We start from the raw sequence: 26,794 nt of genomic DNA, 5'->3' as shown, positions 1-26,794 counted from the left end.
GGCCAGAAAAAAAGGCATGTTGACCACTTTTATTTTCTTTCTCAGCCTCAGATGCAGCACCTGGTGAAATTGCTAGTGGGTAATCAATGGCCTATGTGATGCCTGCAGTCAGACTTCAATTGTAATAGGCCTTGATTTTTGACCATAAGGGTAATTAATTGTCAGAGCAGCTCAGTTAGAGACAGGAGAGATTCTCATGGCAGCATTCTCGTGGTCCTAGTGAAAAGGGATGTCTCCCTAAAAGACAGGCCGGAGCTTAGCATAGCAGGAGTCATTCCAGTGCAGATATTTCTGGGGATGGGTCTGTCATTTTGAGAACAATTAACCCTCAGGCTCCCTTGCAAACTGCTGAAGACGAAGATAAAAGCCAAAGCACTTCAGCATGGAAGTTTCAGCCCGTTTTGTTCAAAGATAACAGAGAAAGAGGCTGTGTGCCTGAAACGGCACATTCACTTTTTCCAGCTATGCTCTAATAAAAGATATCACCTCCCTTACAAGCTGTGCCTCTCAATTAGCAGCGGTGTGTGAGAGTCCCCTTTAAGTCAGCCACAAAGCTCTCCCTCGCCATAGAAAATCTTAGCACCAGGTTGTCTGGTGGTGTCTATAGAGCGGTGCAGATTTAGTTCAGCTTCAGTGTGTGCCAGCTGGGGCTCTGGCAGAACAAGCCCCATCTTTTCTTCTCTTCCTGCAGGGGCTGATGCCTGCACAGCGCTCTAAAGGAACAGGCATGTCTCGGGGACTGAGCCCTGCTATGTTTCAAAACCAGAAGGGTCTCGTTGCAGTTGTTAATTTGCAGGGGCAGGAGGAAGGTGGGGAATCATCAGAGGCTAAAAATAAACCCTCTCAATTTGTTCTCAAGAAAGTACCAAATGCCAGCACGATTTGATTTGAACAGAAGAATTGAGCTTAATTGGGTTAGTTGTTAAAATCTCCTGATGCAAATAGGTTACTGTGGTAAAATGGGTTTTGTTATGAAGCAACATCAAAAAGAAAAAAGGAAAAAAAAAAGGAAAACGGGAAAAAAGAATTGCTTCTGCACTCACTGACAAGACAATGCCAGACAATCAGTGTATTTCTAAAGAGCAGCTCTGATCCACAGCATCCCTCAGCGGTCCCCAGGGAGACTGCAGGGGTGATGAAACCAGGAAGGTTTGATGGGTCAGAGGAGGAGAAAGGGGAGGTGAGATGCAAACACACTCCTTCACTGTTTTTCGATGTGCTCTGTTGTTTTGTAGTCGAGGGATGCTAAAAGTTCCCCAACACACACTTCAAATCCTCTTTTGAACTACAATTTGATGAGGATAATCATGTCAAAGCCCTGGTCCAGGTGGCAGGAGGCTGTATTCAGCTCCCTGCTCCATCACAGGCTTTCTGGGTAACCAAATACTGGTCACAACTTGGTGACTTAATCTCACTGTCCAACAGCTCTGTGCCAACAGGTTTGAAATAAAACTGCTTCTTTTCCACACATCTTTGCCTTATCTACAGAAGTCATAAGCTGTTGGCCTAGGGACTATTTTTGTTTACATGCACAGCACAGCAGGGATCCTGCTTGCCCTTCATGACTTTATTACAATAGCGATTACTCACAAGGGAATTTTAAAACAGGAAGAAAGAGCATCTGTTTCCAAGTAGAGACTGTAAGTTATTCATTACCAGTGTTTACTAGGGAGAAATCTGTCTTTGAGCTTCAGATGAAGTCACACAGTCTTGGAGCTTGATTTCAAGAGATGTGTAGGCAGCTTCTTGGGTCTTGTGTGAGTCCTTCAAAGAAGTAGGATTTAACTGCCCATAATGTTAGGTGTGAGTCTTCCCCATAGTCAGATTGGTGCCCTGGGTAAATCAAGGGAATCAGCAGGGTATGTCCGTCGCTGGGTAATTGCTCCATGATGCAGTTCCTGAAATGGTCTATGTTTGCACATCCATTATACAATCCTTTGTAGAAGGAAGCCTTTAGGGTCATCACTGCCCTACAGCTGTTTTAAGAGAAACAGTACCTGAAGGAGGCCTACAAGAAATCATGTAGTGATAGGATGAGGAGGAATGGTTTTAAATTGGAAGGCGGGAAGATTTAGATTAGATGTTAAGAAGAAATTCTTCATGATGAGGATGGTGAAGCACTGGAACACGTTGCCCAGGGAAGCTGTGGATGCCCCATCCCTGGAGGTGTTCAAGGCTAGGCTGGATGAGGCCTTGAGCAGCCCGGTCTAGTGGGAGGTGTCCCTTTTCATGACAGCATGCCTGGAACTGGATGACCTTTAAGGTACATTCCAACTCAAACCATTCTATGATTCTATGAAAATTCAAGACTTCCCTCTTTTTATAGCAGATGTACATTTTCCCAGAAACCTTGCTATGTCTTTACTGGCACCACAGGATCCCAGTATAGGCAGGACATTCCTGCATAGAAGCTCAGCAGGCAGCTGCCAGGCTCCACAGCTGGTTAGCTTTAGTGTAGCTGCTGCCTTTCCTGGCCAGTTGCAGGCATGCAGTCAGCTTCCTTTTTATTGGTAATTTTACATGCACAATAAATAAAAGCCATAATCAAAAAACATTAAATATAATTTTTTCTCTTCCCTACTCTCAGGAGTGATAAATAGCTTTAACACCATCCTCACAACTACCTCCGTTTTACATGCTACAAGTAATGAGTTTCTCAGCACAAAGCTCTCCTGCGGTGAATGTTTTTTCCCAGGTCCCACTGGCTCTGGGGCCAACTCAGCTCCACTCTCATACAGAGGCATCAGAAAATTTCCTTCTGAAAAGCTTTTTCTGTGAAGCCTCAAAACACGTTTCTTCAGTCTCCCAGAATCTGCAGCAGTGTTTGGAAATGAGCTGCTGGTGCAAATCCAGCCTATTGGTGCTTGAATCTTCTCCCTGTGTCCTCTCATGAGACAGCAGCAGACAGAGGGCCTGAATGAAGCCCTCTGTCCATCTCGTTTTTTCAACCGCTTGTTGTTCTTTCCTTCATTCTTAGTCCAATTTATTTATTCTGAGCCTGATTTTAGACACATCCAGCCCTTAACGAGGTGACTGTGAAGAATGGAAAGAGTAGAGTCTGGACCCGTGGAGTTCACCTGCAAAAGGTGGACACCTGCCTATTAAACAAGAAAAGAAAATTTTGGTCAGGTGTAGCAAAGCCAGTTTTCTTGAAAAGAGCTGCCACAAGGCAAGACAAGGCAAGCATGTTAGTGGAGTTTCACAGGTTGTTGCATGCATATTAGCAAGTAAATCACTGGGATGGATGGATGCCCAGTTTTCAGACAGGCAAAGCAAACTCTGGAGAGGTTAAGTGGCTTTGTCAGAATCCATGAACCAAGTTGCTGAGGAGTTGGGAATTCACTTCCATGCCTCCTGGCTCACATCACCGTGGGGTTCCCTTCACGCCACACTCCAGTCTTTCCTCTTTCCATTCCATTTTCCATGTCCCTCCTGAGGAGGAGGCTTTACCAATGGAGATTTTCCTTTCTTGAAGAGCCCCACGAAATCTGTGGTGAGGAAAGTCTTGCCTCTGTGGTTTGGAAAGAGACACCTGCTGGGGATGCTGCTGCTGTCCGATGTCCTCGCAATGCTACTGGTAAGTATGACTGCATGCCTTGGCTAGGGAGCTGTTCCACCCATAGGGTACCCTTCATTCTCTGCCTTCTAGATGGGGAGAACTTGGTTGTGGGAGGACAGGACAAGGAAATGGACTTCCCTTCCTTCACTCAGAGATAAATAAACTTTCTTTGGATTTTGTGGTCCTTCACTGTTTAACAACTTCCTATTTCACACTGGAGAATTTGAGATGGTCTCCCATCCACCTAGTCCTGGGACAGCTTTGCAATTAAGGGTTGCTATGTTACGTTCTTCCTACTATCTACAAATAGCTCTGCAGAAGCAGGAAGGGCTTTATGAGACCTCTCTAGACTTGGGTGTTATATTTCTCTACACTGTCCTTAAAAGAGAGTATCTGAAAGCAGGTAATTGGAATTGTATCGTCCACTCACACTTGATACTTTCCTCTCCTTCTTTGAAACCATAGTAGCTCTCTAAACATATATTCAGGTGCTCCAGTTGATGATCTTATCATGGTGGTGTGAAGTGATGGGATCAGTCTGGGAATCCAAGTGTTATTTGTTGTGATCATGGCCATGTGTTCCCAAGGAGTGGGAAAAAGTGCAGAGACATGCTGGTGGTGGAGCTTGTCCTCGGCTGGATGTTCCTCACTTCCGGGCAGGAAGAGAAATGGAGGCAGCAGTGTCAATAATGAATGTAAAGTTTTTGTTTTGTTTGAGTGAGGTGGCTAGATACAGACAAACCCTGCAGGTCTCTAACTCACACCACCTGGGACAGTCACTATCATTCCAAATGATAGCCTAGAAGAAGAAGCAGATCCATAGAAAAGTCACTGAAATATTTAGCAGTAACAATGGGACTGTGGACCTAACAACACCTACTCCTCAGAGCCTTTCCAAGTGGCAGCACGTATGCTTGGGCAAGCCAATCCTTCTCCCATTCCTCCTTGCTATGTGTTTTTTCCTCTGCATTGCAAAGTCGTGTGATTACCACCGCAAAACCCTCTGTAGGCTGAAGCTAAAGGAAAGTCTGGGGGAGGACTGCAAGCAGCTTTCAGAGTTTTTCAGCTGATGCAAAGATGGTACTGTTGGGTATTTATTCTGCTTGAGTCAGTGTGGGCAGCACGAGCCACTGCGGCTTCTTTAGTTGCAGGTACCAGACCGTGCCACTTGGGGAGGCTCGTGGGACTTCCTGAGCCAGGCAGAAAGCTACCCTCCATGGCAGAAGAAACCTTTCACCTTGATTAGCCACGTCCAATTCCCTAGGTTTTGTTTTCTTTCCCAGTTCCTTTTGCTGTCCTATCGCTCAATAAGAAGATGCAGGAGAAGGAGATAAATATAATCTCTCCTACATCCTTGCACGTGTTGTTCAGGCATCTGGAGATGCATGTGCTGCTCTTTGTGCAGGTAGACGTGCCTACATGGGCATATTGACCAGTTCTGAGTGACCTCCAGGAAGGTGCTTGGCTTTTCATCCTGCTGTCCTCACTCTTGTATTGATTTCTTTCCTCTCCCAGGGCTGATCCTGCGAAGATGCATTTTAGATGAAGAAGGGATAGCTTATTGGGAGCCTCCGACATACATCAAATGTGTTTCTATTGATTACAGGAACATACAGATGATGGTAAGACACACTGGCTTCTCAGCTCAGAAGGTCTGGGATCCCATCAAATATGTGTTACATTGCTATAGTTATGAAAAAGAAGGAAAGTAGCATTTCCATGTGAAAGGAAAATGCCAGCTCTGCCCTGCTTTTCTCTGGTTTTGTCTGCTTAACTTCTAATGCATGAACAACCCATGAACAAGGGATGGTTCCTCACTGGATATTTTAATATCCAGTTTGGCAGAACCCAAGTCCTACCATGTCTTTCATATCACACTATCAGGAAGAAGAGCTGTGAATGTACCAATTTTAAATTAGCCACTTATTTTTCATTAGTTTTAAATACATTGTTGTGATGAATTTCTGCTGGTCTCCTGTGGCTTGCCTTAAAATGGCTTTTTGTTTATGATAACCATCCTTTCTTGTTCAGGACAAGCTACAGTCTGTCTTGAAATCTAAGAAACCTGATCTAGTAGAAGGTGTTTCTGCCCATGGCAGGAGGGTTGGAACTGGATGATCTTTAAGATCCCTTCCAACCCAAACCATTCTGTGATTCTATGATTCCGGAAATAGTTACAAATTTATTATAAGAAAACAAGTTTTTCAGACAAAAATCTTCTATTAGCTGGGCTTGGGTTGTGAACAGAATAACATCTCTGTAGTAGAATATTTTATTCTGAACCTACACATAATCTTTCCTTTGCTGACATACAGAAAATTTCACTTCTGCTCTTCTACCATTTTAAAAATATCACAGACTCTCAGGACAGCAAAGATTGTCAGAATCATCTAATCTGCATTACCAGGAAGGTCAAAAAACCTTCCTCCAGCAATTCCTTCGCTGAGCTCATTAACTTGACTTTGACTGTCCCTAAAGCATTTGTCATGTTTCTTTCTCTTTCTCAGACCAGGGAACATCTTTCCAAAGCTCAGCGTGGGTTGATGGGAGATGGTCTTTCAGAAGTACTCCAAAACCTTGTGGAAATCTCCCAGGATGGAACCAGCTACAGTGGTGACTTACTCTCCACCATCGATGTACTCAGGAACATGACAGAGATCTTCCGTAGGGCTTATTATAGCCCAACTTCTGTGGATGTGCAGGTGAGCTGAGATTCATATCCTGGAGACCAAGTTTAGGTTACAGGTGTGTGTGCATGCACAGGGCTCAGGGGTTTATTACCTCCTTTGCAGCTGATGCAACAGTGATTAAAAGCCGGGGTATTTTCTGCCCAAGTGAGGTGACTTTTTGTGCTAACTCTTTTCCAAGTCATTCTCCCTGGTTTACAAAGGGAGAACTTGAAAATCAAAGTCACTTTGAAATGTTTCAACCTGATAGCACTTTACCATGGAGTCTATTTGATATGAGAACGTTATTTGGAAGGGATTGCAGTCTAATGACTAGAGGTAAGATGATCCTGTGGTATTAAGTATCTGGATGTTGACTAAGGAGAACATCTTGATGCCTTCTCATTGCAGGGTTCTAAGTGGCTACAAGATATACTCTTGGGATGGGTCACCACCCCATGACTAGAAACATTAAACTGATCCTACAAGATCTTCAATGAGTGTTAAAACTAGAGAAAAAAATCAATAGTCTTGAAATATCCTTTCTCCTCCCTTCTCATAGTGTGCTGCAAAGGTACTACCGTACATAGCACCCTCTTGATCCATCACTGCTTCTCTTGCCTGGTTGCAGGCTGTAGAGGATTATAAGGGTTCCCTATGCTGGAAATAGCAGCAATAGTAGAAAATAGGATAGAAAAGGATTTATACAAGGCAAGACCATCTGTTTTTAACCAGTTTCTGACACATGAACTTTCAGTAATGGGTACAAGACATATTCCCAGTTTGATGACTTATCAGATATAGCTGTCAAAGTCAAAGTCTGCAGAAAAAGGTGTTACTACAATCTGTTTTGCCATTAATATCCTTGGGGGCAGAGGCTTGTGAAATGTGGGACACTCTGGGAATGGGACCATGAGAACCCTCTTGGAGCAGGATTGATTCTCACATGTTCCTCATGCATCACTCTGTCCTTTTCTGGCCTGTGCTATGTTTGATTAACCACCTCTTTTTTATTCTTTTGTCTCCGTTCCCCAGAACTTTGTCCAGATCATCAGCAATCTTTTATCAGAGGAGAACCGGGAAAAATGGGAAGAAGCTCAGCTGGTACGAAACTTCAGAACTTTCCCTGAAACAAGGCAGGATTTCAGCATAGGCTTCAGCCATAATAAGGGAAATTTCCAAATATCTACATGACTTCCTACCTCTTCTTGCTTATGATACATTGTCATTAAATGTCCTGAGTTGGAAAGGACCCACAAGGATCATTGAGTCTTAACTCCTGTCCCTGCCTAGGACAACCCCAACATTTGCACCATGTGTCTGAGGGTGTTGGCCAAATGTTCCTTTAATATTGTCAGGCTTGGTGCCATGTCTGCTTCCCTGGGGAGCTGTTACACTCTTTAGGTGAAAGAACCTTTTCCTAATATGCAGCCTAATGCTCCCCTGGCACATCTTCCTGCCATTCCCATGGGTCCTATCACTGGTCACAAGACAGAAGAGATCAGTGCCTGCTCCTCCTCCTTCACTTGTGAGGAAGCAGTAACCTGTGTGGAACATGTGCCTGTTACAACCACAGACCACAAGATACCAATGCTCTTCTTCTCAGATAAATCCCTATGATGGAAAAGACAGACAATCCAAACACGATCAGCTTCAGCATTGGCCACCACTCAAATGATTCATGCAAATGGTTGTGTGGGTGAGCTCAGTATCAGGCTGAGCCATGTTTATGGAATAACTCAGTGAACAACAGGATCTCAGCACTAAAACAGAGTCTCTGCATGAAGAACAACAGAAAAAAATGAGGGTGAATAGGCTGGCTTTGAATTTGATAACAGTCTTGTCTTGTCATAAATCCCCTTTTCTCCTCTTGCCAAGACAAAGATGTGGGATTACATGTGTTTGAGTTCCTGGCTAAAAAGATGCAGGACAGGCAGGATTTTCATACTGTAGACCTGGGCCAGAACCAGAAATTCTGTTTCTGCTCAGCATGAGCGGAGCAAGGGTTCAATAATATTTTATGTTACTTCTCTCCTCTCGGTGTTGGGGATCCTGCTGAATAATTCTGTGGATAATCCTTGTGTTTCAGGGGAAGGCATTGCTTATTTTTCTATCTCTATCTTATTTTGTCTATTGTCTCTTCTGCCTCAGTTGAGCTCTCTTTCTGGGCTGCTGTAAGACCTATTCCTTGCCCCTTTCCTATTCTCTTGGTGGGCCCTTGGGCTGCTTGATGCTGTTATCTCACTACAGCCTTTGGGGATCACATCAAAGCCATCTGCCTCAGATCAGCAGCTCTGGTGGAAAGGCCCATATTAATGCTCATTCCTTCCCTGTTCGTTCCTCATTATTGCATTTTGGAACAGAAACACCAGCTCATGTTGGTCTCAGCTTGAAAAATAACCTGGACAAGGACTATAACTTGGCCTTTGTGAGAGATTGGTCCTGTGGAAGGTATCCGAGGTGTGGATCAGAACACAACACCTCCTTTTTAACCACGAGTAGCTGCTACAAAATTCCTTGGAGAGATCTGGAAATACCAAACAATCAAGAAAAAATGACCCAACACAAAAAACAACCCCAGAATCCAGTTAGACTCACACCAAGCAGAGAAGTGCTTGGGGAAAAAAGTACCGCCAGTTAAAGCTGGCACAATTATTGGAAGTCCAGTACGTGAGACAGGGACCTGAATGCAGCTCCTTCATGCAACAGGAACTACACCACAAGCTGAGCAGCCCTGTGAACCTTTTCTCCTCTTTTCTGCTGGGTGCTTATTACATTTGGAAGAGGATGACACAGTCTGGCTCCAGACAAGATAAAGCACCATCTGGGCATGGTACTGGGCAATTGGCTCTAAATGGCCCTGCTTGAGCCAGCACGTTGGATCGGATGACCTCCAAGTTCTCTTCCGAACTCAACAATTCTGTGACTCTTGAGTCTGTGACCAAACACTCAGTTTCAAGGCTGCAGGTGTGTACCTATTTCAGCACATAGCAGAGGAGATTATCAAGTTGTCATGACAACAGGGAAACCCTGTTGATCTCCCTAAAACCAGCTGCAGCTTACTCTCTGTGACAATTCGTTCCCACAGGCTTTCCCTGTACAATCTGCTCTTTGTACCTATAGATAGATACAGCTCAACCTGCTGCCAGAATCACTGTAAGCTGCATGAAGGTTGGGTAGATCATGGGCAGAAAGTTTGGCTGGGACATATTTCAGTGGGAACGGAGTTGTCAGCCCAACACCATGACTTTAGGACACAGAAATCTTTATGAACTGGACGACAAGACAGGTTTCAGCAGTCTCTCTCCTTCTCCCTCAAAGCTGCTGGACCAAACTTACACTCTGCATTTTGCAAGATTAACCAATTCTTATAAAACATGGTCTTTGGCTTTTTAAAAGCAAACCAAACTTCACTGCAGTTTCACATCCCTGTGCCCTATGGCTCCCCAGGCAGAGACATTTTCCAAGGAAAATAAAACCCAAACCAACACAAAATAGTATTCAGAGAAGGGCTACTATGCTTCTTTGAGCAGATTGTGTTGTCAATTATATGATAAAAGCCTGAAAGACCATAGCCAGTGTAGAGTGGGGTTAGTTTGACTTTTTTGATTTCCATCAGTAATAGAGTATGAAAGTATACTGTCAAGAACAGTTTCCTTACTCCCTTATCTTCCTTTCATGAACACTTGCTGACCTGGAAGAACTTTTTAGTCTGATCGTTATAGAGTTTTGGTCTTACCAAGCTTCTTTCAGATAGACAGAGACACACATGCATGGACACTCCTGTGCTCGTTGCCCATACACTCAACAGCTCAGCTTCCTGCTTCCATCCCGTCCTCTGTCCTGCTTGTCCCCAGCTGTCCCTTCAGCTCTGCTTAACCACCTCAGGATGCATGGATTGTGATGAGGAACCCAAAATGCTGTAAAAGTGGTGGAAAAGGATAAGAAGAGATATAAGGAGCTGAATTGCTTTTCTTCAGCCTTTTGTGATATTTGTTAAGCCCCTGTAGGCAAATGTACTTTGAGGAAACGACAGGTAGTCAACACAGCACATTTCAGATGGATTATCTTTTATGAAATCTGTCACTGGAATAGTAGTTATTGTTTAACAGCCTGGCAAAATACAGGTGAAGAATTATTGCCATTACCTTTATCATCAAGGAAACACCAGAAAACAAAAAAGAGACAAAAGAAACTCAAAGACAGCCTGGACAGAACAAGCAGTAACTTGGTTACTGAAGAGTGAGATCTTGCCAATAAAACAGGAAAGCACAAGCCCAGACTGTGATGATTTTCTGGAAATGATTATGTGATCTGGTATCTAAGATTTGACATTTGACCATGGAAATCCTTTGATGTGGCTGCTTCAATGGCATGATAGCAAAATTCATTATTGTGGTGGGTGTAAGATCATCAAGTCCATCCATCAATCCAACACTACCATGTCTACCAACCCATATCCTGAAGTGCCATGTGTACATACTTTTTTAACACCTCCAGGGATGGTGACTCCACCACTTCCCTGGGCAGCCTTTTCCAGTGCTTAGTCTCTCTTTAAATAAAGAATTTTTTTCCTAGTATCCAATCTAAACCTCCCTTGGTGCAACTTGAACCCAAATATGTTTCTTCAGGCCAAGTATCACAGCACCTGAGTAACAGGGAATTCTAAGGCTTGAGAAAGACTCTTAGAATTTGACAAGGGGCAAAGCTTCAACATATCAACGTGAACACATCTTCACTCCCTGGCACAATGTCTCTGGATGTGCAATTTCAAAATTTTCTGTTTTGTTGACAGCTAGGTTGGGTCAAATACTCTAGACAATGGACTTGGAAAGAAAGTGGAGCTACATTAAATCATGGCTGCTGAAATTGTGTCCTGGTGTGTTTCTCCTCTTGCATTAACTGTCAGAACAGGAACATAATGATCATCATCAGTATTTTACCTGCCCTGGTTGAGGTTGTTACTAGAAGAAGTAATCCTAGAGAAGGAAAGAGATGGATGGATTATCTTTTGCTCCAGAGAGTCCCTGATATTTTCCTTTGCTTTGAGGTATTGCTGTCCATGCTAAGTTTTATAAATCTAAATGCCAGATTATCTTTTGCCCCTTTCTTTTTATTTTTACAGGATTCCTTTTAGGATTTTTCAGTCCTCATTCTTCACAGCTCTATAATATTCTATTATATCCAGCATACGCTTGCAGTATGCATGTAAGGACTGATACCCTTGCCCTCAGACAAACTCATGCTGTGCTCTTTAGTATCTGTGCTACTACATATTCTCCTTCTCTCTGCAGATAGGGCCAAATGCCAAGGAGTTGTTCAGGCTCATGGAGGATTTCATTGATGTCATCGCTTTTCGCATGAAGGATTTCCGGGACTCTTACCAAGTGACGGACAATCTCGGTGAGTTGATTGTCCCTCCCCATATTGGGTAGAGACCCCAGGAAACTGTAATTACTGTACAATATGTGTAACCTGGGCTGTGGGGAAGGAAGGAGGGAAGGCAGAAGGTGGAACATTAAAAGGTTTGAGGAAAGAGATGGGTGGTCATAAATATGGGTGGCTTTTCTCCAAATAAGTTAGGACTTCGGCATGAAGGAGAGATGTCCATGGAGAGACAAACTGGGCAGAAATAGTTGCTCCCTTTTATTTTTTTTAAATACAAGAGCTGTGCAGCAGCCAATGAAGTGAGCAGGCATCGAGCAAACAGCAGGCAGTATTTGATTTATGCTGTATGCACAATCGCAGCGTGGAACTTGTTGCCAGAGGATGTTGCAGAAGCCAAAAAGTACAGATGGGTTCATGATGGGATTAGGAAAATGCACAAAGGAGAGATCCATTGGTGGTTGTTAAAGTTGATGATCTGGATATAGCTACTAGTTCAGGAAGCCCTGCTGACTGTTGGAAGCTGAGAGGACAGACAAAGATATGTCTTGCTCTGTTCTTTGTCACACTTCTTAGCAGCTGCTACTGGCCACTCCTGGAGACAGGACACTGGAGCAGGCTGACCTCTCTGCTGCCATGTTTAGTGCAGGCAGGTCCTTTTCAATGAACAGAAGCATGAGCTCTAACAGTCAGTGTCATCTTCCTTCATGCATAGACATTACCTGAAGCCAGCATCACTGCTATAGCTCTCAAGGTCCAGCCTCGCTCATTCTGCTATCTGATTTCCCACTATTCCCTCCAAAGGGTTTTTTAGCACCTGGGAATTTATTGAGGCTGCTTTTGCTTACTGGCTTTATTTCTTGCTTCCCTCTAGTCCTCGGCATTCACAAACTGCCTGCTAATGCAGCAACTGACATCACCTTCCCCATGAAAGGCTGGAGGGGCATGGTGGACTGGGCCAAGAACTCAGAGGACAAGGTCACTGTCTCCAAGAGCATCCTGTCTTCAGGGCTGACAGGTAGGCAGCACAGCCAGGGCAGTCCCAAATGATATTTCTTCTTCATTTTCTAGGAAAGATTCCTTCCATTTGTCTGGTATTCAAAATCTCCTTCAAGCTCAGCTGGTTTTGCTCACCAGAAGCCTTGCTGAGTGCAAATAAGGCTTTCAGATATGGCCAGACCACAAGTCAAACCTAAACTGCTTGCAAAAGTTCAGAGGCAGACTTAGTGCCTGGATGTAGATGTATGTCTTCTCCTTAAATAAGCAATGTATTTAGAAAAGAGCAGGAGATGGCACAAAAAATCAGGGAAACACTGCACTGATAATTGCTTCTTCCAAGGCTTCTGAACCTGGGAAGGAATGGAAACATCCCTTGTCTGCTATGTTACTCTGTCATTGATGCATGTGTGAGCTGAGCTGAATCTGCAATCTTCTGCAGGTCGTGTTGGGTGCTGAAATGAGTCTCTCATGCCAACCTAAGTGTATTTGGTTTCCATTAGGAGTAGTGAATGGTCGTTGCCTCTGTGACTACCATTTAAGAATGATTTGTCAATGCGAGAAAGGCAGGTGCGCTAAGGGCATGGTTCTGCCACCTATTACCATGGCTGTGTAGGCAAACACTGCTGTAGACGCCCTCCAAGTCTGGATCCAGCCTTGATAGGGCCATCTAAGGGTAAGCAGCTGGGGGTCAGCATGTCAGGCTGAGCAAACAGTGGGTCTAGGACCTCTTCATGGACAAGCCTTTCTAAATTGTGGTATTATGGCAGTTGTGTGAAATTTCCTGCCCTCAGAAATGAAATTGCGTAGGCATTTATCACTGAAGTCACTAGCTCCACACCAGGGCATGGATATGAGGCACAGTGTGGAGGTGGGAAGCACCGAGTGCATCAGCCAAGCTGGCCTGATTGCCAGATCTAAAAGGAAAACAGAGTTCTGGGATTTTTGTGAATAATCCAGCTTTTACCTGGATGCGAGTCCAGGTGGAGAGACTGAGTGAGTTTTCAGAAGCAGAACCCTAAATTTGGCCTGTTGCTGGGAAATGGTGGGTTTCCTTCTAGATGTCCTTGCATTGTGTGTGACACTGTTGGCTTTCAGAGAGCAAGCTGCTGACTGCTTCATCAGGCTGTTCCTTGGGGCAGAAGCCAGAGACTGTGAGTTGTTACTGTCATAAGACCTTTGGCCTCTTCTTGTCAAAGCAGGACCTCTTGTTATAGGCTTCCCTACTGGGGATGGAAACAACAGAACCATCATTTCTACTTGGGGAACCTGAGGCCAAGAACATTTAAGTGATACCCCCAAGGGTAAACAGTGAGTCACTGGCAGACCAAGGGTCATGTCCAACATTCCTCGTATTTTGTTCTGCCTTGAAGACAACATTATCTTCCTGGAGGAAGTTGGAGCATGCTGAGAAGGTTATTACATCTTATTTGAGGAGATTGTTGAGCCTTCACCTTTCAAAACCTTTAATCGCTTGTTAGACAAACTGCTGGCACCAAACACAGGCGGAACTGATCCTGCTCTGGGGTTAAGAGCTGTCCTAGTGTCCTCATTTGCTTCCTCATTATTCTGTTTTCCAGATTTTCACTAGAAACATGCTTACATAGAGCTGCTGTAGAGCCCTTGAGCAGTAGTCACTGTGGAAACAAAAGGTGTCTTCTAGCCTGAATAACCAACTTTCTTTCAGTCTTCACCTCTCCATGGTTTACTGAGTCCCACTCAGGGCTCTACAGCCTCTGCTTAGTTCAGTGTCCTGTGCTGGTGGTATCTCTGAAGGTTTACTGAGTGATTAACAGTGGAGGCACACCTTTATTAGTTTTGATCCTCGCCTTTCTTCAGCTGCAGGGAATAGGGACAACTATTCTGGGCAAGGTGATCAGACAGGTAACTTAGTGAGACCGTTTGGACCGTTTTGAAACCACACCCCCCATCACTGCTGGCAGCTGACTTTGCGCAGGTGTTTTCAGTGGGCCAACACTAATTCATGTAGTTGGGTGGTGTGCCTCATGGCACACAGGCTGAGCCAGTGCTGCTGATGAGCGAACACTGCTGAGATGTTACATGACCAAAATGCAGTGATGTTTCTGCTGGGTAGCACATCAGAAGATTTTTATATACCAGGATCGATGGGCAGATGCATTATTAAAGATCTGCCCCACACCAAAAGAAACAAGCCTCCACCTCTTTTACAACCAGGAAGCTTTCCTTCTTGGGAGAGTGCTGTGATAACCCAGCCTGTGGGCCTCAGGGTGTTGCTTGCTCACAGTCTCATAGAGCACAAATCACTTCTGTAAATGCCCTGCTGCATCCTCTGAGCACAAAGAAGGAAAACTCTCTTTGAAGGCAGCAGGATCCTTGTTTACATAGGGATTCACAGGAAAGGGCAAAAGGCTGTGCCAGCTTTCCTAAAGAAGCAAGGCTTATGCAATTCCTTTGCAAGTCTGTCTGTCAGTCTCTCTTAGTTATGTTTTCACCATTTATCCCACTTGAGCCCAATCTGACAAAGATGAAGACAAACATGAAGAGCCCTGATGGAGCAGGTGCACTGCAAGTTCAACCTCAGTACGAGACAACAGAGAAACCTCAGCTCAGCATGCTTCCCCAGCAGTAGTTTCAACTCACTCATTTGTTTTTATTCCACCTGAAAATGTGGCCATAGGGCTGCCTCTTGGGATTGTCTTTTTCCAGGGAAGTTCTTGGTTTTTGTAGCCGGGCACCATGAGGCAGTGGACAACGGAGAGGATGTCAAGTGACATGCTCAGACATTGTACACATGATTCAGAGGCTCATGTGGCACTGTGACCCCTGCAGACTGCTGAAGCACTGCACAAGTGGTGGGTTCAGACCAGGCACAGTGGGACATCTCCCCTTCTTGGCTGCCCTTGTCAGTTCTAGTGCAGCTCTGCTCTCTGATGGCTCAATAGCTGTGGACAGGACCAAGTGCCTTTGGGTGGCTGCAAGAGACATTTCACCCTGCAGATTTGTCCACTGAGGTGCTGTCAGAGGGATTAGAGGGATTTCTGAATGGGGGGAACCAAGCTGGTCAGTTGGGATGAATGAGCCTTGCATGAAGGCAGACACCTGGGGAACCGGGTCACACTAAAGGCTCTGAACCCTTCCTTGGAACTGATGGGGATGCGGTGTGATGATAGCAGGCACTGCATCCCACCACAGTGATATTGACATTGGTTGTGCCGCATATGAGGTCTAAACCTGCATCCAGGTGTCCCATGGGGACAGCTGACATCCCAATTGTCTCAATGCTATTGACTTTTTCTCTTTCCTTTGGTGTTCTGCAGAGACGGATGACTCCTCTGTCTTCGTGGTGGGGACTGTGCTGTACCGAAATGTGGGCAACATCCTCTCCCTCCAGAGGTAAGAAGGGCTGCCTAGGGAGGATGAGTAGCTGGGCAATCACCTGCTGATCCCTTTGGCTGTAGAGGTCTGGGTTTCCAGGGGAAAAAAACAACAAAGTCACTGGGTGTGACAAGACAAACTTTGACTTGCAGTGCAAACATTTTGGCCCCCGTTGACTGGTTCTGTGTGTTTAGATGGGGACAGGCTCATGCATCACAGACATTGCTTGCTGGAGAGGCAAAAAAGTTTTCTCCACCCATATGCAGTGCTGTGCACCCCAGATATGAGGGGAAGCAGAGTGCTGTTGCTGCTGCCACATTCCCGCCTGCCAGCTGCCTTCCATCCTTAGTCCTCCAAGAGTGGATTTTCGTGCTGTCCCGCTCATCACAAGGGATTTTAGGGGTGCTTGACAGATGGGGGATGCTCAGCTGCCTGGATCCTCCCAAGCTACTGGGGAGCTGCCAGCCACGCTGAGCCCTCTGAGAGCATCACGGCAGAAGACAGGCTCAGGGAGAAGAGAGGAGAGTAGCAGCACGCCTGGCTGCACATGTCTACCATGTTCTCGGCAACTGCAAACCGCCTCAGGCTCCAAAGCTTTTGTGTTCAGCACTCCCTTTCCTTTTCTTCTCTCCTCTCCCTTTCTTTCTCGCTATCTCATTCTTTTTTTCTGAGGCTGGTACTGAGGCAGTAAATTAAACATCCTAAGGCACCTTCTAAATCTGTTCTGCACTGATTAGCGTGAGCCCGTTTACCATAAACACCAGGGCATCTCTCCTCACCGATAATCATTTAAATACCTACAGATTTAGCACTGGCAATGGCAAAAGAACTCCAAGTGAGAGCAGAGAGGAATTAGCAAGCCAGCCAACTGTATTCTGTAATATCTCACATTACAGCACTGGGAATTAGATCAGAAAGGCAATAAACATCATTGGCTCAAATGATCCAGTAGTATTTCAGCTTTCTCTGGCCAAGCAGTGAATGAGCTCTGATAACCAGCAGCTGCAGCAGCCACAGCCTCTGAACAGCACTCTCACAGGAGACCTGATTTAAGACGTTCCTTAATTAAAGGACAGTCCCTCATAAAAATAAATAAATTTAAAAAATCTGAGTCCTGAATCACCTGTGGAGATTCGAAGGAATTAAAAAAGAGATAAAAGAAACAGCAGCAGTACAGTACCTCTTACTTCACAGCTGCACAAGTGAACACAGCAAAAGGAGAATGTCTTTAAATAACCGTGTAGCTGTATAGCAAGTGCTTATGGGGTAAAAATATTTCTGACTACAAAGGAGAGCAGCTATTCCTGGGTACACACGAGAAATATGGATCCAGATCCTGGGTGTGAATGCATTAATTCAATGTAGAGTCATTTTCCCTAAAAGAAAAAAATGTTGATTTAACTCAGCAAACAGCACCAGCCGAGCTGTTCCTAATTGTCCCAATTTACCTCCCCCAAGCAGCAATCCTTTATCTGAGCCACATATTGCTCTGTCCCCTTGGATTCAGAGAGCCCTGTGGTTCTTGGCAACTGTGACAACTGAAATGAGAGACACATGATGGCTGATTTTTCAAGCCAGGGAGGTGGGAGGTGAGCAGTGCTTGGTCCCGTCTGGGCTCTGCTGCAGAGGAGGTATGCAGCAGTTGGAGAGTCAACAACCTGGCACCTGACAGCCCCGTGTACAAAACAGCATGTTTACAGCTGTTAGCACACTCTTTACAGCCACGCAGGAGCCCTCTGAGCTCATCTGACCTTCTGTCCAAGCCAAATCTTGATGTGTTTTGCATTCTTCCCAGAAGCTGGGTTGCGACATGTTTTTTTAAAAAGACAACTCATCCTCTTCCTGAAAAGATTCCTCGTGACGCTGAGTCCCTTACCTCCTCCAGCAAGCTGCTCAGATGCTTAATTACCTTCTCTGCTGGGAGATTCTCTCTTAGATTAAGGCTGAATTTGTCTGACTTTCACTTCCAGGCACGGCGCCTTTAGATGGGCAATTGAAAAATATCCTACAAGCAACAAATTATCCCATGTGCCTTTAAACAGAAAATATTTTGTCTGGTTTTCTAACACCTGGATCAATTTTGTGTCTCTCCTTTGAGATCTCTCTACTTCCACTATTTGCACACCTTGAAGTGGAATTGAACCCAATAGTACAGTGGCATCCCAACAAGGAGGGGTGCGGAAAGAAGATAGTAGAATTGTTTACGTTGGAGGGGACTTCATAGACCATCCAGCTCCAGCCCCCCTGCCATGGGCAGGAACACCTCCCACAGGTTGCTCAAAGCTTTATCCAGCCTGGTCTTGAACACCTCCAGGTATGGGGCATCCATGACTTTTCTGAGCAATCTGTTCCAGTGCCTCACCACCCTCACAGGAAAAAAAAAATCTTCGTAATATCTCATCTAAACTTTCCTCTTTCAGCTTAAAACCATTCCCCCATCCTTTCTCTGCACTCCCTGATAAAGAGCTCCTCCCCAGCTTTCCTGTAGGCCCCCTTTAAGTGCTGTAAGGCTGCTTTAAGGTTTCCCTGGAGCCTTCTCTTCTCCAGGCTGAGGAACTGTCTCAGCCTGTCCTCAAAGGGGAGATGCTCCATCTCTGGGATCATAACTGTGACCTCCTCTGGACTCACTGTAACCAGCTACATGTTCTTCTTGTGCTTGGGACTCCAGCTGAATGCAGGATTCCAGATGAGGTCTCACCGGAGCAGAGTAGAGGGGGAAAATCACTTCCCTTGACCTGCTGGTCACACTTCTTTTGATGCAATCCAGGATATAGTTGGCTTTCTAGAGTGCAAGCACACATTGCCAGCTCATGTTGGTCTTCTCATCCATCGCAGATGACTGTTTCATCTCCTTGTTTCCACACAGGACCACTTCTGTTCTTTCTGTCACAACTCCTTGCACTGAAGTCCATCTCCCCAGGTACATTTTGGGTCACTGCTCCTCAGAGCCTGTAGCTCTTTATGCAGACCATGCACATTTTGAGCTCAGATGCGTTTCCTGACTCATGGATGCACTAGTACGACTTCTGGTCAGGCTGTGACCACTTGGCCATTAAGCACCCTTCACAGTCTGCAATGCAAATAACATCTGTATGTTAAGAACTTGCTCTCCTGAAAAATCAAATGCTTCTCCTGCTTTTGCTTGCCCCACTGACTTCTACATGGTCCACACCTTTCAAAAGGATGTCTGTGTCGTCTAGGATTTAATACCACTGAGCCAAGAACTGACCCTTACAGATCCAGCTACTAATGAAGACATTCACTGGTGTTGACCTGTCAGCAGCTTCTGGTTTAAGCTTATCTACAGCTGCCTGCATTTCAAAGCTTAGAGCTGATATTTACTCCCATTGGCTTTCCCCTTCACCCTTCCTTTGCAGACTGATATTTGTGGTTTATTGTTTCTTTTTCTTCTTTCTTTCTTCTTAGGGAAATATTATTCTGTTTCTCTCTTTACCCTGCTAAAAAAATGTTCTCCTTGATGCTGACGGAATGCTTTCTGAACACCCATTACGTGTCTGTGGACGATTCTAAGTTGGTTTTCTTTTGTTTTGGAGATTTTTGTAACCTCTTGCTATTAAGGAAGTGCAAATCTTTTCCATGTAATTATTTTATAAAAGGAAGATAAGACCCAGAAAAAAAGGTGAAAAATTTTGTCCATGCCTGTAAATCTGTTGGAGATTTTGATGAGGAAAGATTTCCGCTGCCTATGGGTGCAGAAAAAGCTGGGAGCAAATTAATGCTGGGCTACCACTGTAATATCAATTCCTTCATGGCGAACTTTGAAAGGCAGTGTTTTCAATTGATGGTTCAAATATTTGTTTATTTAAACAACTTTTGTTTATTTAAACACTGAAAACTTTTCCTGCTGTAGAAACACCAGGAATCCCTATGTATTTAGATATCCAGTGTCCACCGAATTGCCTAAAAAGGGTTTGGCTTTCCAGGGAGTGGGAACACACACATGGGACATATCTCCTCCCTTATTGTCTCTCCTGTCAATTCAAATCTATTAGGGCTGCCAGCTTTCTTAGAGTATTTGCCTGGGCACAGACATTTAGGCATATGCATGAAAGGTCTGGGCTCTTTCCATTTGCTTTAGAACCTCAGAAGGTGGAGATACACACCAGTACTCTGGTAGTGAACTATACAGCATCATGTGCTGCCCCATCGAAATGCTGTTAAAGGCCACCATACCCCTGCCTAACACTTACTGAATGCTTACTGTGCAGATTAATCCAGATTTAGAGAGAGAAAGCTAGAGGGTTTTTTTTTGAAAGTACATGAAATGAGCTTTTTTTCCACGTTAGGGCCATAAAAGGGGTCCAGGACCATTTTATTACTGGGATAGATACAGTCCAATAGCTTTAAGGGCCTGTGTGGTTCATAAAATAGTCTGATACACAGAGGAATAAAAGTCAAGAGGCTGTGAAGGGAGATCAAAGGGCAGAGGATGGGGTCCAGCAGCACTAAGTGTCCTTGATGGTATTTTAAAGTGAGGAGGCCAACTCCTTGCACTGTGTACACTAAACCTTGTGTCGCCAGTGGCAAATGCAGTAGGATTCACCACTCTGCAAAACTCCCTCGGTCCTCTTTAAGACATCTATTTCCCCTTTTTTTTATTTTTTTTTTTTTTTTCCAGGAATGGCACTGTTCTAAACTCCAAAGTCATTTCCGTGACTGTGAAGCCATTTCCCCGGTCTCTCCTCACCCCCTTGGAAATTGAATTCTCCCACCTTTACAATGTAAGTCTTTCCCAGGAATCTGCCCCATCCTGTAGCTGTGTTTGATTATGCAGAGAAGTAATGTGTGAGCACAATGGAAAAAGTGGTTTCGTTGGGCTCTTGAGCTTTCTTTGCCAGTGCAGGACCCTTCATCTCCCTTAATGCAGGCTGCTGAGGGACTTGACTTGATTGGGCTGAGATTGGGCTGGTGTTGGTGTTCTGGTTTATGGGGCAGCTGTGCAAACCTTGCCTGCTTTGTGCTCCTTGCTCAGATGATAATGCAGGAGGAGGGTGTCAGCACTGCTTCCATAGGGAACATGAGTATAATTGTCCCAAGGTCACACCATTTCATTGTAGGCATGATCATGGGAGAACTGTGCATACTTTACCTTAAAAAATGGGCTGTAACAGTGATCTGCCTTAAGGAGGGAAAGAGGGAAGGGAAAGGCTGTTTCAATTAATGCTTGCAGTATTCTTTATGGTCCTCAGATACTACTGGAAACATGAATATTACTGCTGTGATTGGTGCTTTAAAAGGCACTTGAAGATCCCCTCCAGGTTCCTCTGCTCAAACCTAAGCAGACATGTGTAATGGACATTTACACACCCTGAAGCTTGTTCTTGTTGTGGGCTTTAGATATTCTCCTGAGGCTTTGCAACATGAATATTAGATCCATTCTGTCTCCGCTTTGAACTTTCCAGGAAGGATTTTTCAAAGTGGTCTAGGACAGCTGTAGCTAGAGTAAGTGGTGAATCTGTTCCAGGGGTCTTTAAAACACTCTGGCTATCTCCTGCAGGGCTAGGGCTCTTCTGAGTACAGTGTCCCACCAAAGTATATGCTGTTGATCCATGTTTCAGAAGGGAGCAGCAAAAGGATTCTGTGTGGCAGGAGGAAAGAAGAAGAGCAGCAGTAGGCGGTGTCAGGAAAGATGCAGAGTCAAATCCTTCTGTGGTTTTGTTGATGCAAACTGAGGTCTATCATATTCATGCCTTTCAAGCCAAGGGTGAAAGAAGTTAATCCAAGGACTCAGATCTCTGATTGCCCATCTTGAGTATCACAGACTCACCATGCTTAGCATAGTGGAAGTTGTTCTACAGGACCTGCATATTTCATTCTAGTTGCTCCACATACTCCATAAATAGCACAGCTCTGATTTGCTTCATTTTTCCCTTTCTTCTTTTTTGGCAGGGAACAACCAACCAGACCTGCATCCTGTGGGATGAGACTGATGGGTGAGTTCTGCGGATTTCCCTTTACTCTGTCAGGTCCATCTGCTTTTTGGAGTGAAATCATCACAAATTTAGCAGTGATGTGGAAGTTTGTCACAGCTACTCTCTTTCTCTACTTAGTTTTAAGTCTGCTTTCCTGGATGATAAAGTCCTCCTTGGTGGAGACTGCTCCTTCCTTCACACAGATGCATCCCTTCTTACTGTGTTTCCTTTTATCACCATTTGAACCGAGTCTTATATTTAAGTATCTGCTATTAGATGTTGCCAGCGTAGCCTGTGAAGGGTCCTGTGTGCCAGGACTGTCATGTTTCTGTACCAGGGAAACAACTCTCAGTGTCCAAGCAGGGATGTTCATGTGTACTTCTGCTCCAAGGGAGGAGTGTTTGCAATTTTTTATTATTTTTTTTTCTAATATTCTGGACCTCACCCTCATTTTGCAAAAGTAGCCTCTTATTTTGACTCTTCTAGTTTTGCATTTTCCTGTGTGAGGAATATATGGAAGGGTGGGGAGGGCTCTTTGTCAGGGGGTGTAGTGATAGGATAAGGAGAAATGGTGTTAAGCTGAAAGAGTGGAGATTTAGATGAGATGTTAGGAAGAACTTTTTTATTGTGAGCGTGGTGAGACACTGGCACAGGTTGCCCAGAGAAGTCATGGGTGCCCCATGGTCAAAGGTGTTCAAAGCAAGGTTGGACGATGCTTTGAACAACCTGATCCAGTGGGAGGTGTTCCTGCCCGTGGCAGAAGGGTTGGAACCAGATGAACCTTAAGGTCCTTTCCAACCCAAATCATTCTATGATTCTATGACTGTGGAGTCATTCACTGACTGCCCTAAACTGAGGTTGACATAGCAGTGACTATACCTCCTCAGCGGTCACCCCAAATTTTTCAGTATAAGAATAATAATGCAAAATCAGAGCCCACTGTTGCAAATAGAGCCTGCAGTGCTGAACTAGGTGGTGTGCTGCTGTAATAGTGAAAAAATTTCTGCTAGGATTCCTGCAATGTTTTGTGCTGATCAGGAGGTGCTGAGTGATGTGATTGTGGTCAGCAGTGAAAAAAATCATTCCAAGTTACCAAAAAGAGTCAGGACCATTAAGCACACATGGGAAGTAATTGTCAGAGAGTGTGCATCTTTAAAAACTAAATAAAGAAATAAAGCGCGCTCTGAAAGTGTGGTCTTAAATCCTGAGTGAGTTTGACAAGGATACAAAGTGTTTGATTTAGTGGTGTTTTTACTCTATTGACTTTTGTATCTCAGTTTGAGGACCAACCTGACTTCTTTCCTGCTTACAATCAGTTTCTCTCCTTGAGATCTCATGCATTTGGCACATACCTCTGCATTTATTATTAATATTTATTATTATTACCTGCAGTGTTTGAAAAATGATTCTATTATTCTCTTTTTCTGCTCCATTAAGTAGCACGTACACACATAGGCAGGTAACATATTTGCAGTCAGCTTACCTTTCTTGTTGGTCTGTGATTAATTTGGCATGTATGAGGGGATCCAAAGCAAAGCTGAAGAGTCAAGAGGGGCTCTCTGCTTGTGAAATCACACCCGTCTTATAGCCCAGGGCAGATCTGGTGCCTCTGGGTTGTGATAAAAATTGCTTCAGCGTTAGAAGACCATTGGGATGCAGGAGCCCCTTGTGTGCTATGCTGACCTCATGGCAGCATGTAGGTGAACCTTCATGAAATTGGTAAAATGGGATTTTATTATATAACCTATGTGCCAGAGAGAAGACTGAGTCTGTAGGTCAGCCCAGAGCAGAGGCTTGTGTATAGGTGGTCAGACTCAGCAGGAAGCTTAGATAGGACCTGTTCTACTCTGCTAAATTTGTTGTCTCTCCATGCTGGAATGGGATTAAAGCACTTCCATAGAAAGCAATTTTTTGGCAGGTAAGGAAAGAGGTTGGAACCAATGTCATTTCTGGTCTGCACACCACCTTGTTGTTCTTGACTTGGAGAGAGTATTATGTCCAGAACAGTGGCCATGTTTCCCTATTATGCTCAGAGCTGGATTCAATTAACGGTAGTCTGAGCAAGAAAAGAGCAAAATTCAGTTTGCATACACTTGGATCTGAGGGAGAGTGGTGGCATTCAGGTTGGGTACATATGTGAGCTGGTGCTGAAAGTTGCCTGGTACAAGAAAGATGAAGGGTTGACCAGTGCTGAATGTCCTGTGAGAAGCTTGAATTCCGTTTCTGATCTGCAGACAAAACAGTGCCCAGTCCAGCATCATCACTTCTGCCTTGTCCTGAGAGGTCTAGCTGTTCCATATACGTACTCCCAAGGCTTGGCGTCTCGTTCAGTTGACTGTCGTCTCTCTGAAAGTGTGGGGTGTTAGGAATGCTTTCTGTCTTTAATCCTTGCAACTCCACAGTGTCAAAGGATGGGTTTGTAGTTAAGAGTTGAGCAGACATTTTCTTGGCACATATGCTGTCATTCAGTTGTCAAGGATGATTTCCAAAACCCCAGCAGATTGGTTGCACAAATGTTGCTGCTAAGACTCTGCTTTTGGTGTGTGTTGGTGTGTGTGTGCACGTCTGCAAGTGTTTTCAACCAACATTTGCAATCTTAAGTGGTTAAAATGCTGATGTCAGCAGATTTTGCTAGGGGATGTTCCAAAACTAGATCCAATCCAGTGAGTGCTGGCAACGGGAGCTGCAAAGCTGTTTGCACAACATTTGAAAGCTGATTTGCTACCACTTCTGCCTCCTGGGAAAGTCTAGTGAAAGGCAAATTATGCAAACCCTGCTCTCCAAGCCTGAATGCTCACCACAAACTTGAAGAGCACTCTGGAATTCTGAAGGAATTTATATCACAGTTCTGAATAATTTTTTCCTGATTAGAGCAAGTATTTTTAGGTTACAGCCTGGACCTTTTTGCCTGGTACATGGTAGAGATCATGACTGGTGACTCTAAGCCAGGAAACCTTGAGGTTCAGTCACATTTATGTGAGTTCCTTCCTCCCACCTTTTCCTTCCTGCCACCTCTCTCTTTAAATTCATATTTTCCCATTGATTAGTCTCATAAAATGGTTGTGCAAGTGGGTGAATCTCAGGACATCCCAGTTCCCAGCTCTGACCAATACGATGGCTTTACGGCTTCATTTCTCTGTCTGTTGTTGCATAGAACAATAGAATGAAAGAACATAGAATGATAGAATAATAGAATAATAGAATAATAGAATAATAGAACCATAGAATCATAGAATCATAGAATCATAGAATCATAGAATAGTTTGGCTTGGAAGGGACCTTAAAGATCATCCAGTTCCAACTCCCCTGCCATGGGCAGGGACACCTCCCATTAGATCAGGCTGCTCAAGGCCCATCCAACCTGGCCTTGAACACCTCCAGGGATGGGGCATCCACAACTTCCCCGGGGCAAACTCTTGCAGTGCCTCATCACCCTCGTTGTGAAGAAATTCCTCCTTACGTCTAGTCTGAATCTGCCCCTCTCCAGTTTATAACCATTCCGCCTAGTTGTATCACTACAAGCCTTTAGAAACAGTCCTTCCCCAGCTTTCTTACAGGCCCTGTTCAGGTACTGGAAGGTCGCTATCATCTCTCCTCGGAGCCTTCTCTTCTCCAGGTCGAACAACCCCAACTCTCAGACTGTCCTCTTATGGGAGGTGCTCCAGCCCTCTGATCTTTGTAGCTCTCCCCTGGACCGGTTCCAACAGCTCCATGGTGTTGCTTGCTCAGAAGACACTGCTGTCCCTTAAGCTTAGTCTTTTGCAGGTTTTCCATAGTCCTGTTCCAAGCCTGACTGGCCAGGGGGACCTTCCCTTTGTTCACAGTCATCCGCCTGAGGCTGTGGATTGTAGGGATCCAAACTCCACCTGATTCCAGTGGATCAGCCTCTGGATTTAGCCCCTTGCAATCAACGTGCCTGAACAGGAACAGAGGCAGGACACTCAAAGTAATCTTCACAGAAGAGCTCCTGCCTGTTATTACAGCCACCTGGGCTTTCAATTCCATAAAAAACATGCCACAGCCCTTAAAAGACCACTTAAAATCCATGGACCATGAGGAGTTGAACTGTAAAATTGCAATTAGAGCAGACAATTACCATGTGGGCATGTGCTTCCTCCAAGAGAGAGTTGTTGAACAGAGCACTTAAAAAAAAAAGATGATGATGAAGAACCCCCAAGTGTTCATTCATTTGCATTTAAATAGGTATTTAAGCTTGTAATATTAATAATGGATTTTTGATTTATTAATTCCAGCCCCTTTGAGTGACTGTTAGGTTCCTGGGTGGCACCTCTCCATCTCTTTTCTCTTCCTCTTGCCCCCAACTCCTCATGTCATGAAATAAGAGGGGAGAAGATCAGGGAATAATTTCTGTTGTGTTTGGTGCTGCAAGCATGATTAATGAGCTTAGCACTGGCTGGGTAAATTGAAAGTTGAAATCGGAGAATGATTTGGGATTCTCTGGCTCTCCTCCAAGGGTATTCATCTGGAGTAATTACTAGCTGCATAGCCCTGCTGAAGATAAAACCTAGGCAGGATCTGGTCTCTTGCTCCCTCTTTCTCCTGTTGGGACAGGATGGAGATAGTTGATGGATGCAGTCGTCTTATGTGCTTTCATGTTCTTATGTGTCACCAGACTTTTATTTCTTGCCTGCTTTGCTCTGGTGCACAACAGGAATGCAATGTGGCAAAGGGAGCAGGAAGACAGTTGCCAAAATTTGTTGTTAACAGCAGCAAAATTGCTTCACAGCTGCAGCAGTACTAAGATATAAAAGGTGTCTACCAAGAAGATAGAGACTCCCTTTTTACATGGGGTCACATGGAAAAGAGAAGGTGTAATGGATGTAAGTTCCTCCTGGAGAGATTCAGATTGGATTTCAGAAGAAGATTTTTCATGATGA

At 44.6% G+C, this 26,794-nt stretch overlaps 1 protein-coding gene across 3 annotated transcripts in view; it reads left to right on the top strand.

The window, feature by feature from the left end:
• Positions 1 to 26,794, top strand: part of ADGRB1 (adhesion G protein-coupled receptor B1) — a 307,402-nt gene that overhangs the window by 152,999 nt on the left and 127,609 nt on the right. For all 3 annotated transcript variants that reach the window (XM_054058902.1, XM_054058903.1, XM_054058905.1), the window contains exons 9-17: positions 3,476 to 3,577; positions 5,075 to 5,181; positions 6,067 to 6,261; positions 7,261 to 7,329; positions 11,520 to 11,628; positions 12,485 to 12,628; positions 15,906 to 15,981; positions 20,603 to 20,705; positions 21,874 to 21,917. In XM_054058902.1, the coding sequence (XP_053914877.1) occupies positions 3,476 to 3,577; positions 5,075 to 5,181; positions 6,067 to 6,261; positions 7,261 to 7,329; positions 11,520 to 11,628; positions 12,485 to 12,628; positions 15,906 to 15,981; positions 20,603 to 20,705; positions 21,874 to 21,917 (949 nt within the window). The remainder of the gene's footprint in view (positions 1 to 3,475; positions 3,578 to 5,074; positions 5,182 to 6,066; positions 6,262 to 7,260; positions 7,330 to 11,519; positions 11,629 to 12,484; positions 12,629 to 15,905; positions 15,982 to 20,602; positions 20,706 to 21,873; positions 21,918 to 26,794) is intronic.

The sequence above is a fragment of the Cuculus canorus genome, chromosome 2, assembly GCF_017976375.1.
Source record: "Cuculus canorus isolate bCucCan1 chromosome 2, bCucCan1.pri, whole genome shotgun sequence".
NCBI lineage: Eukaryota > Metazoa > Chordata > Aves > Cuculiformes > Cuculidae > Cuculus > Cuculus canorus.
This window is presented reverse-complemented; position numbering and strand designations above follow the sequence as displayed.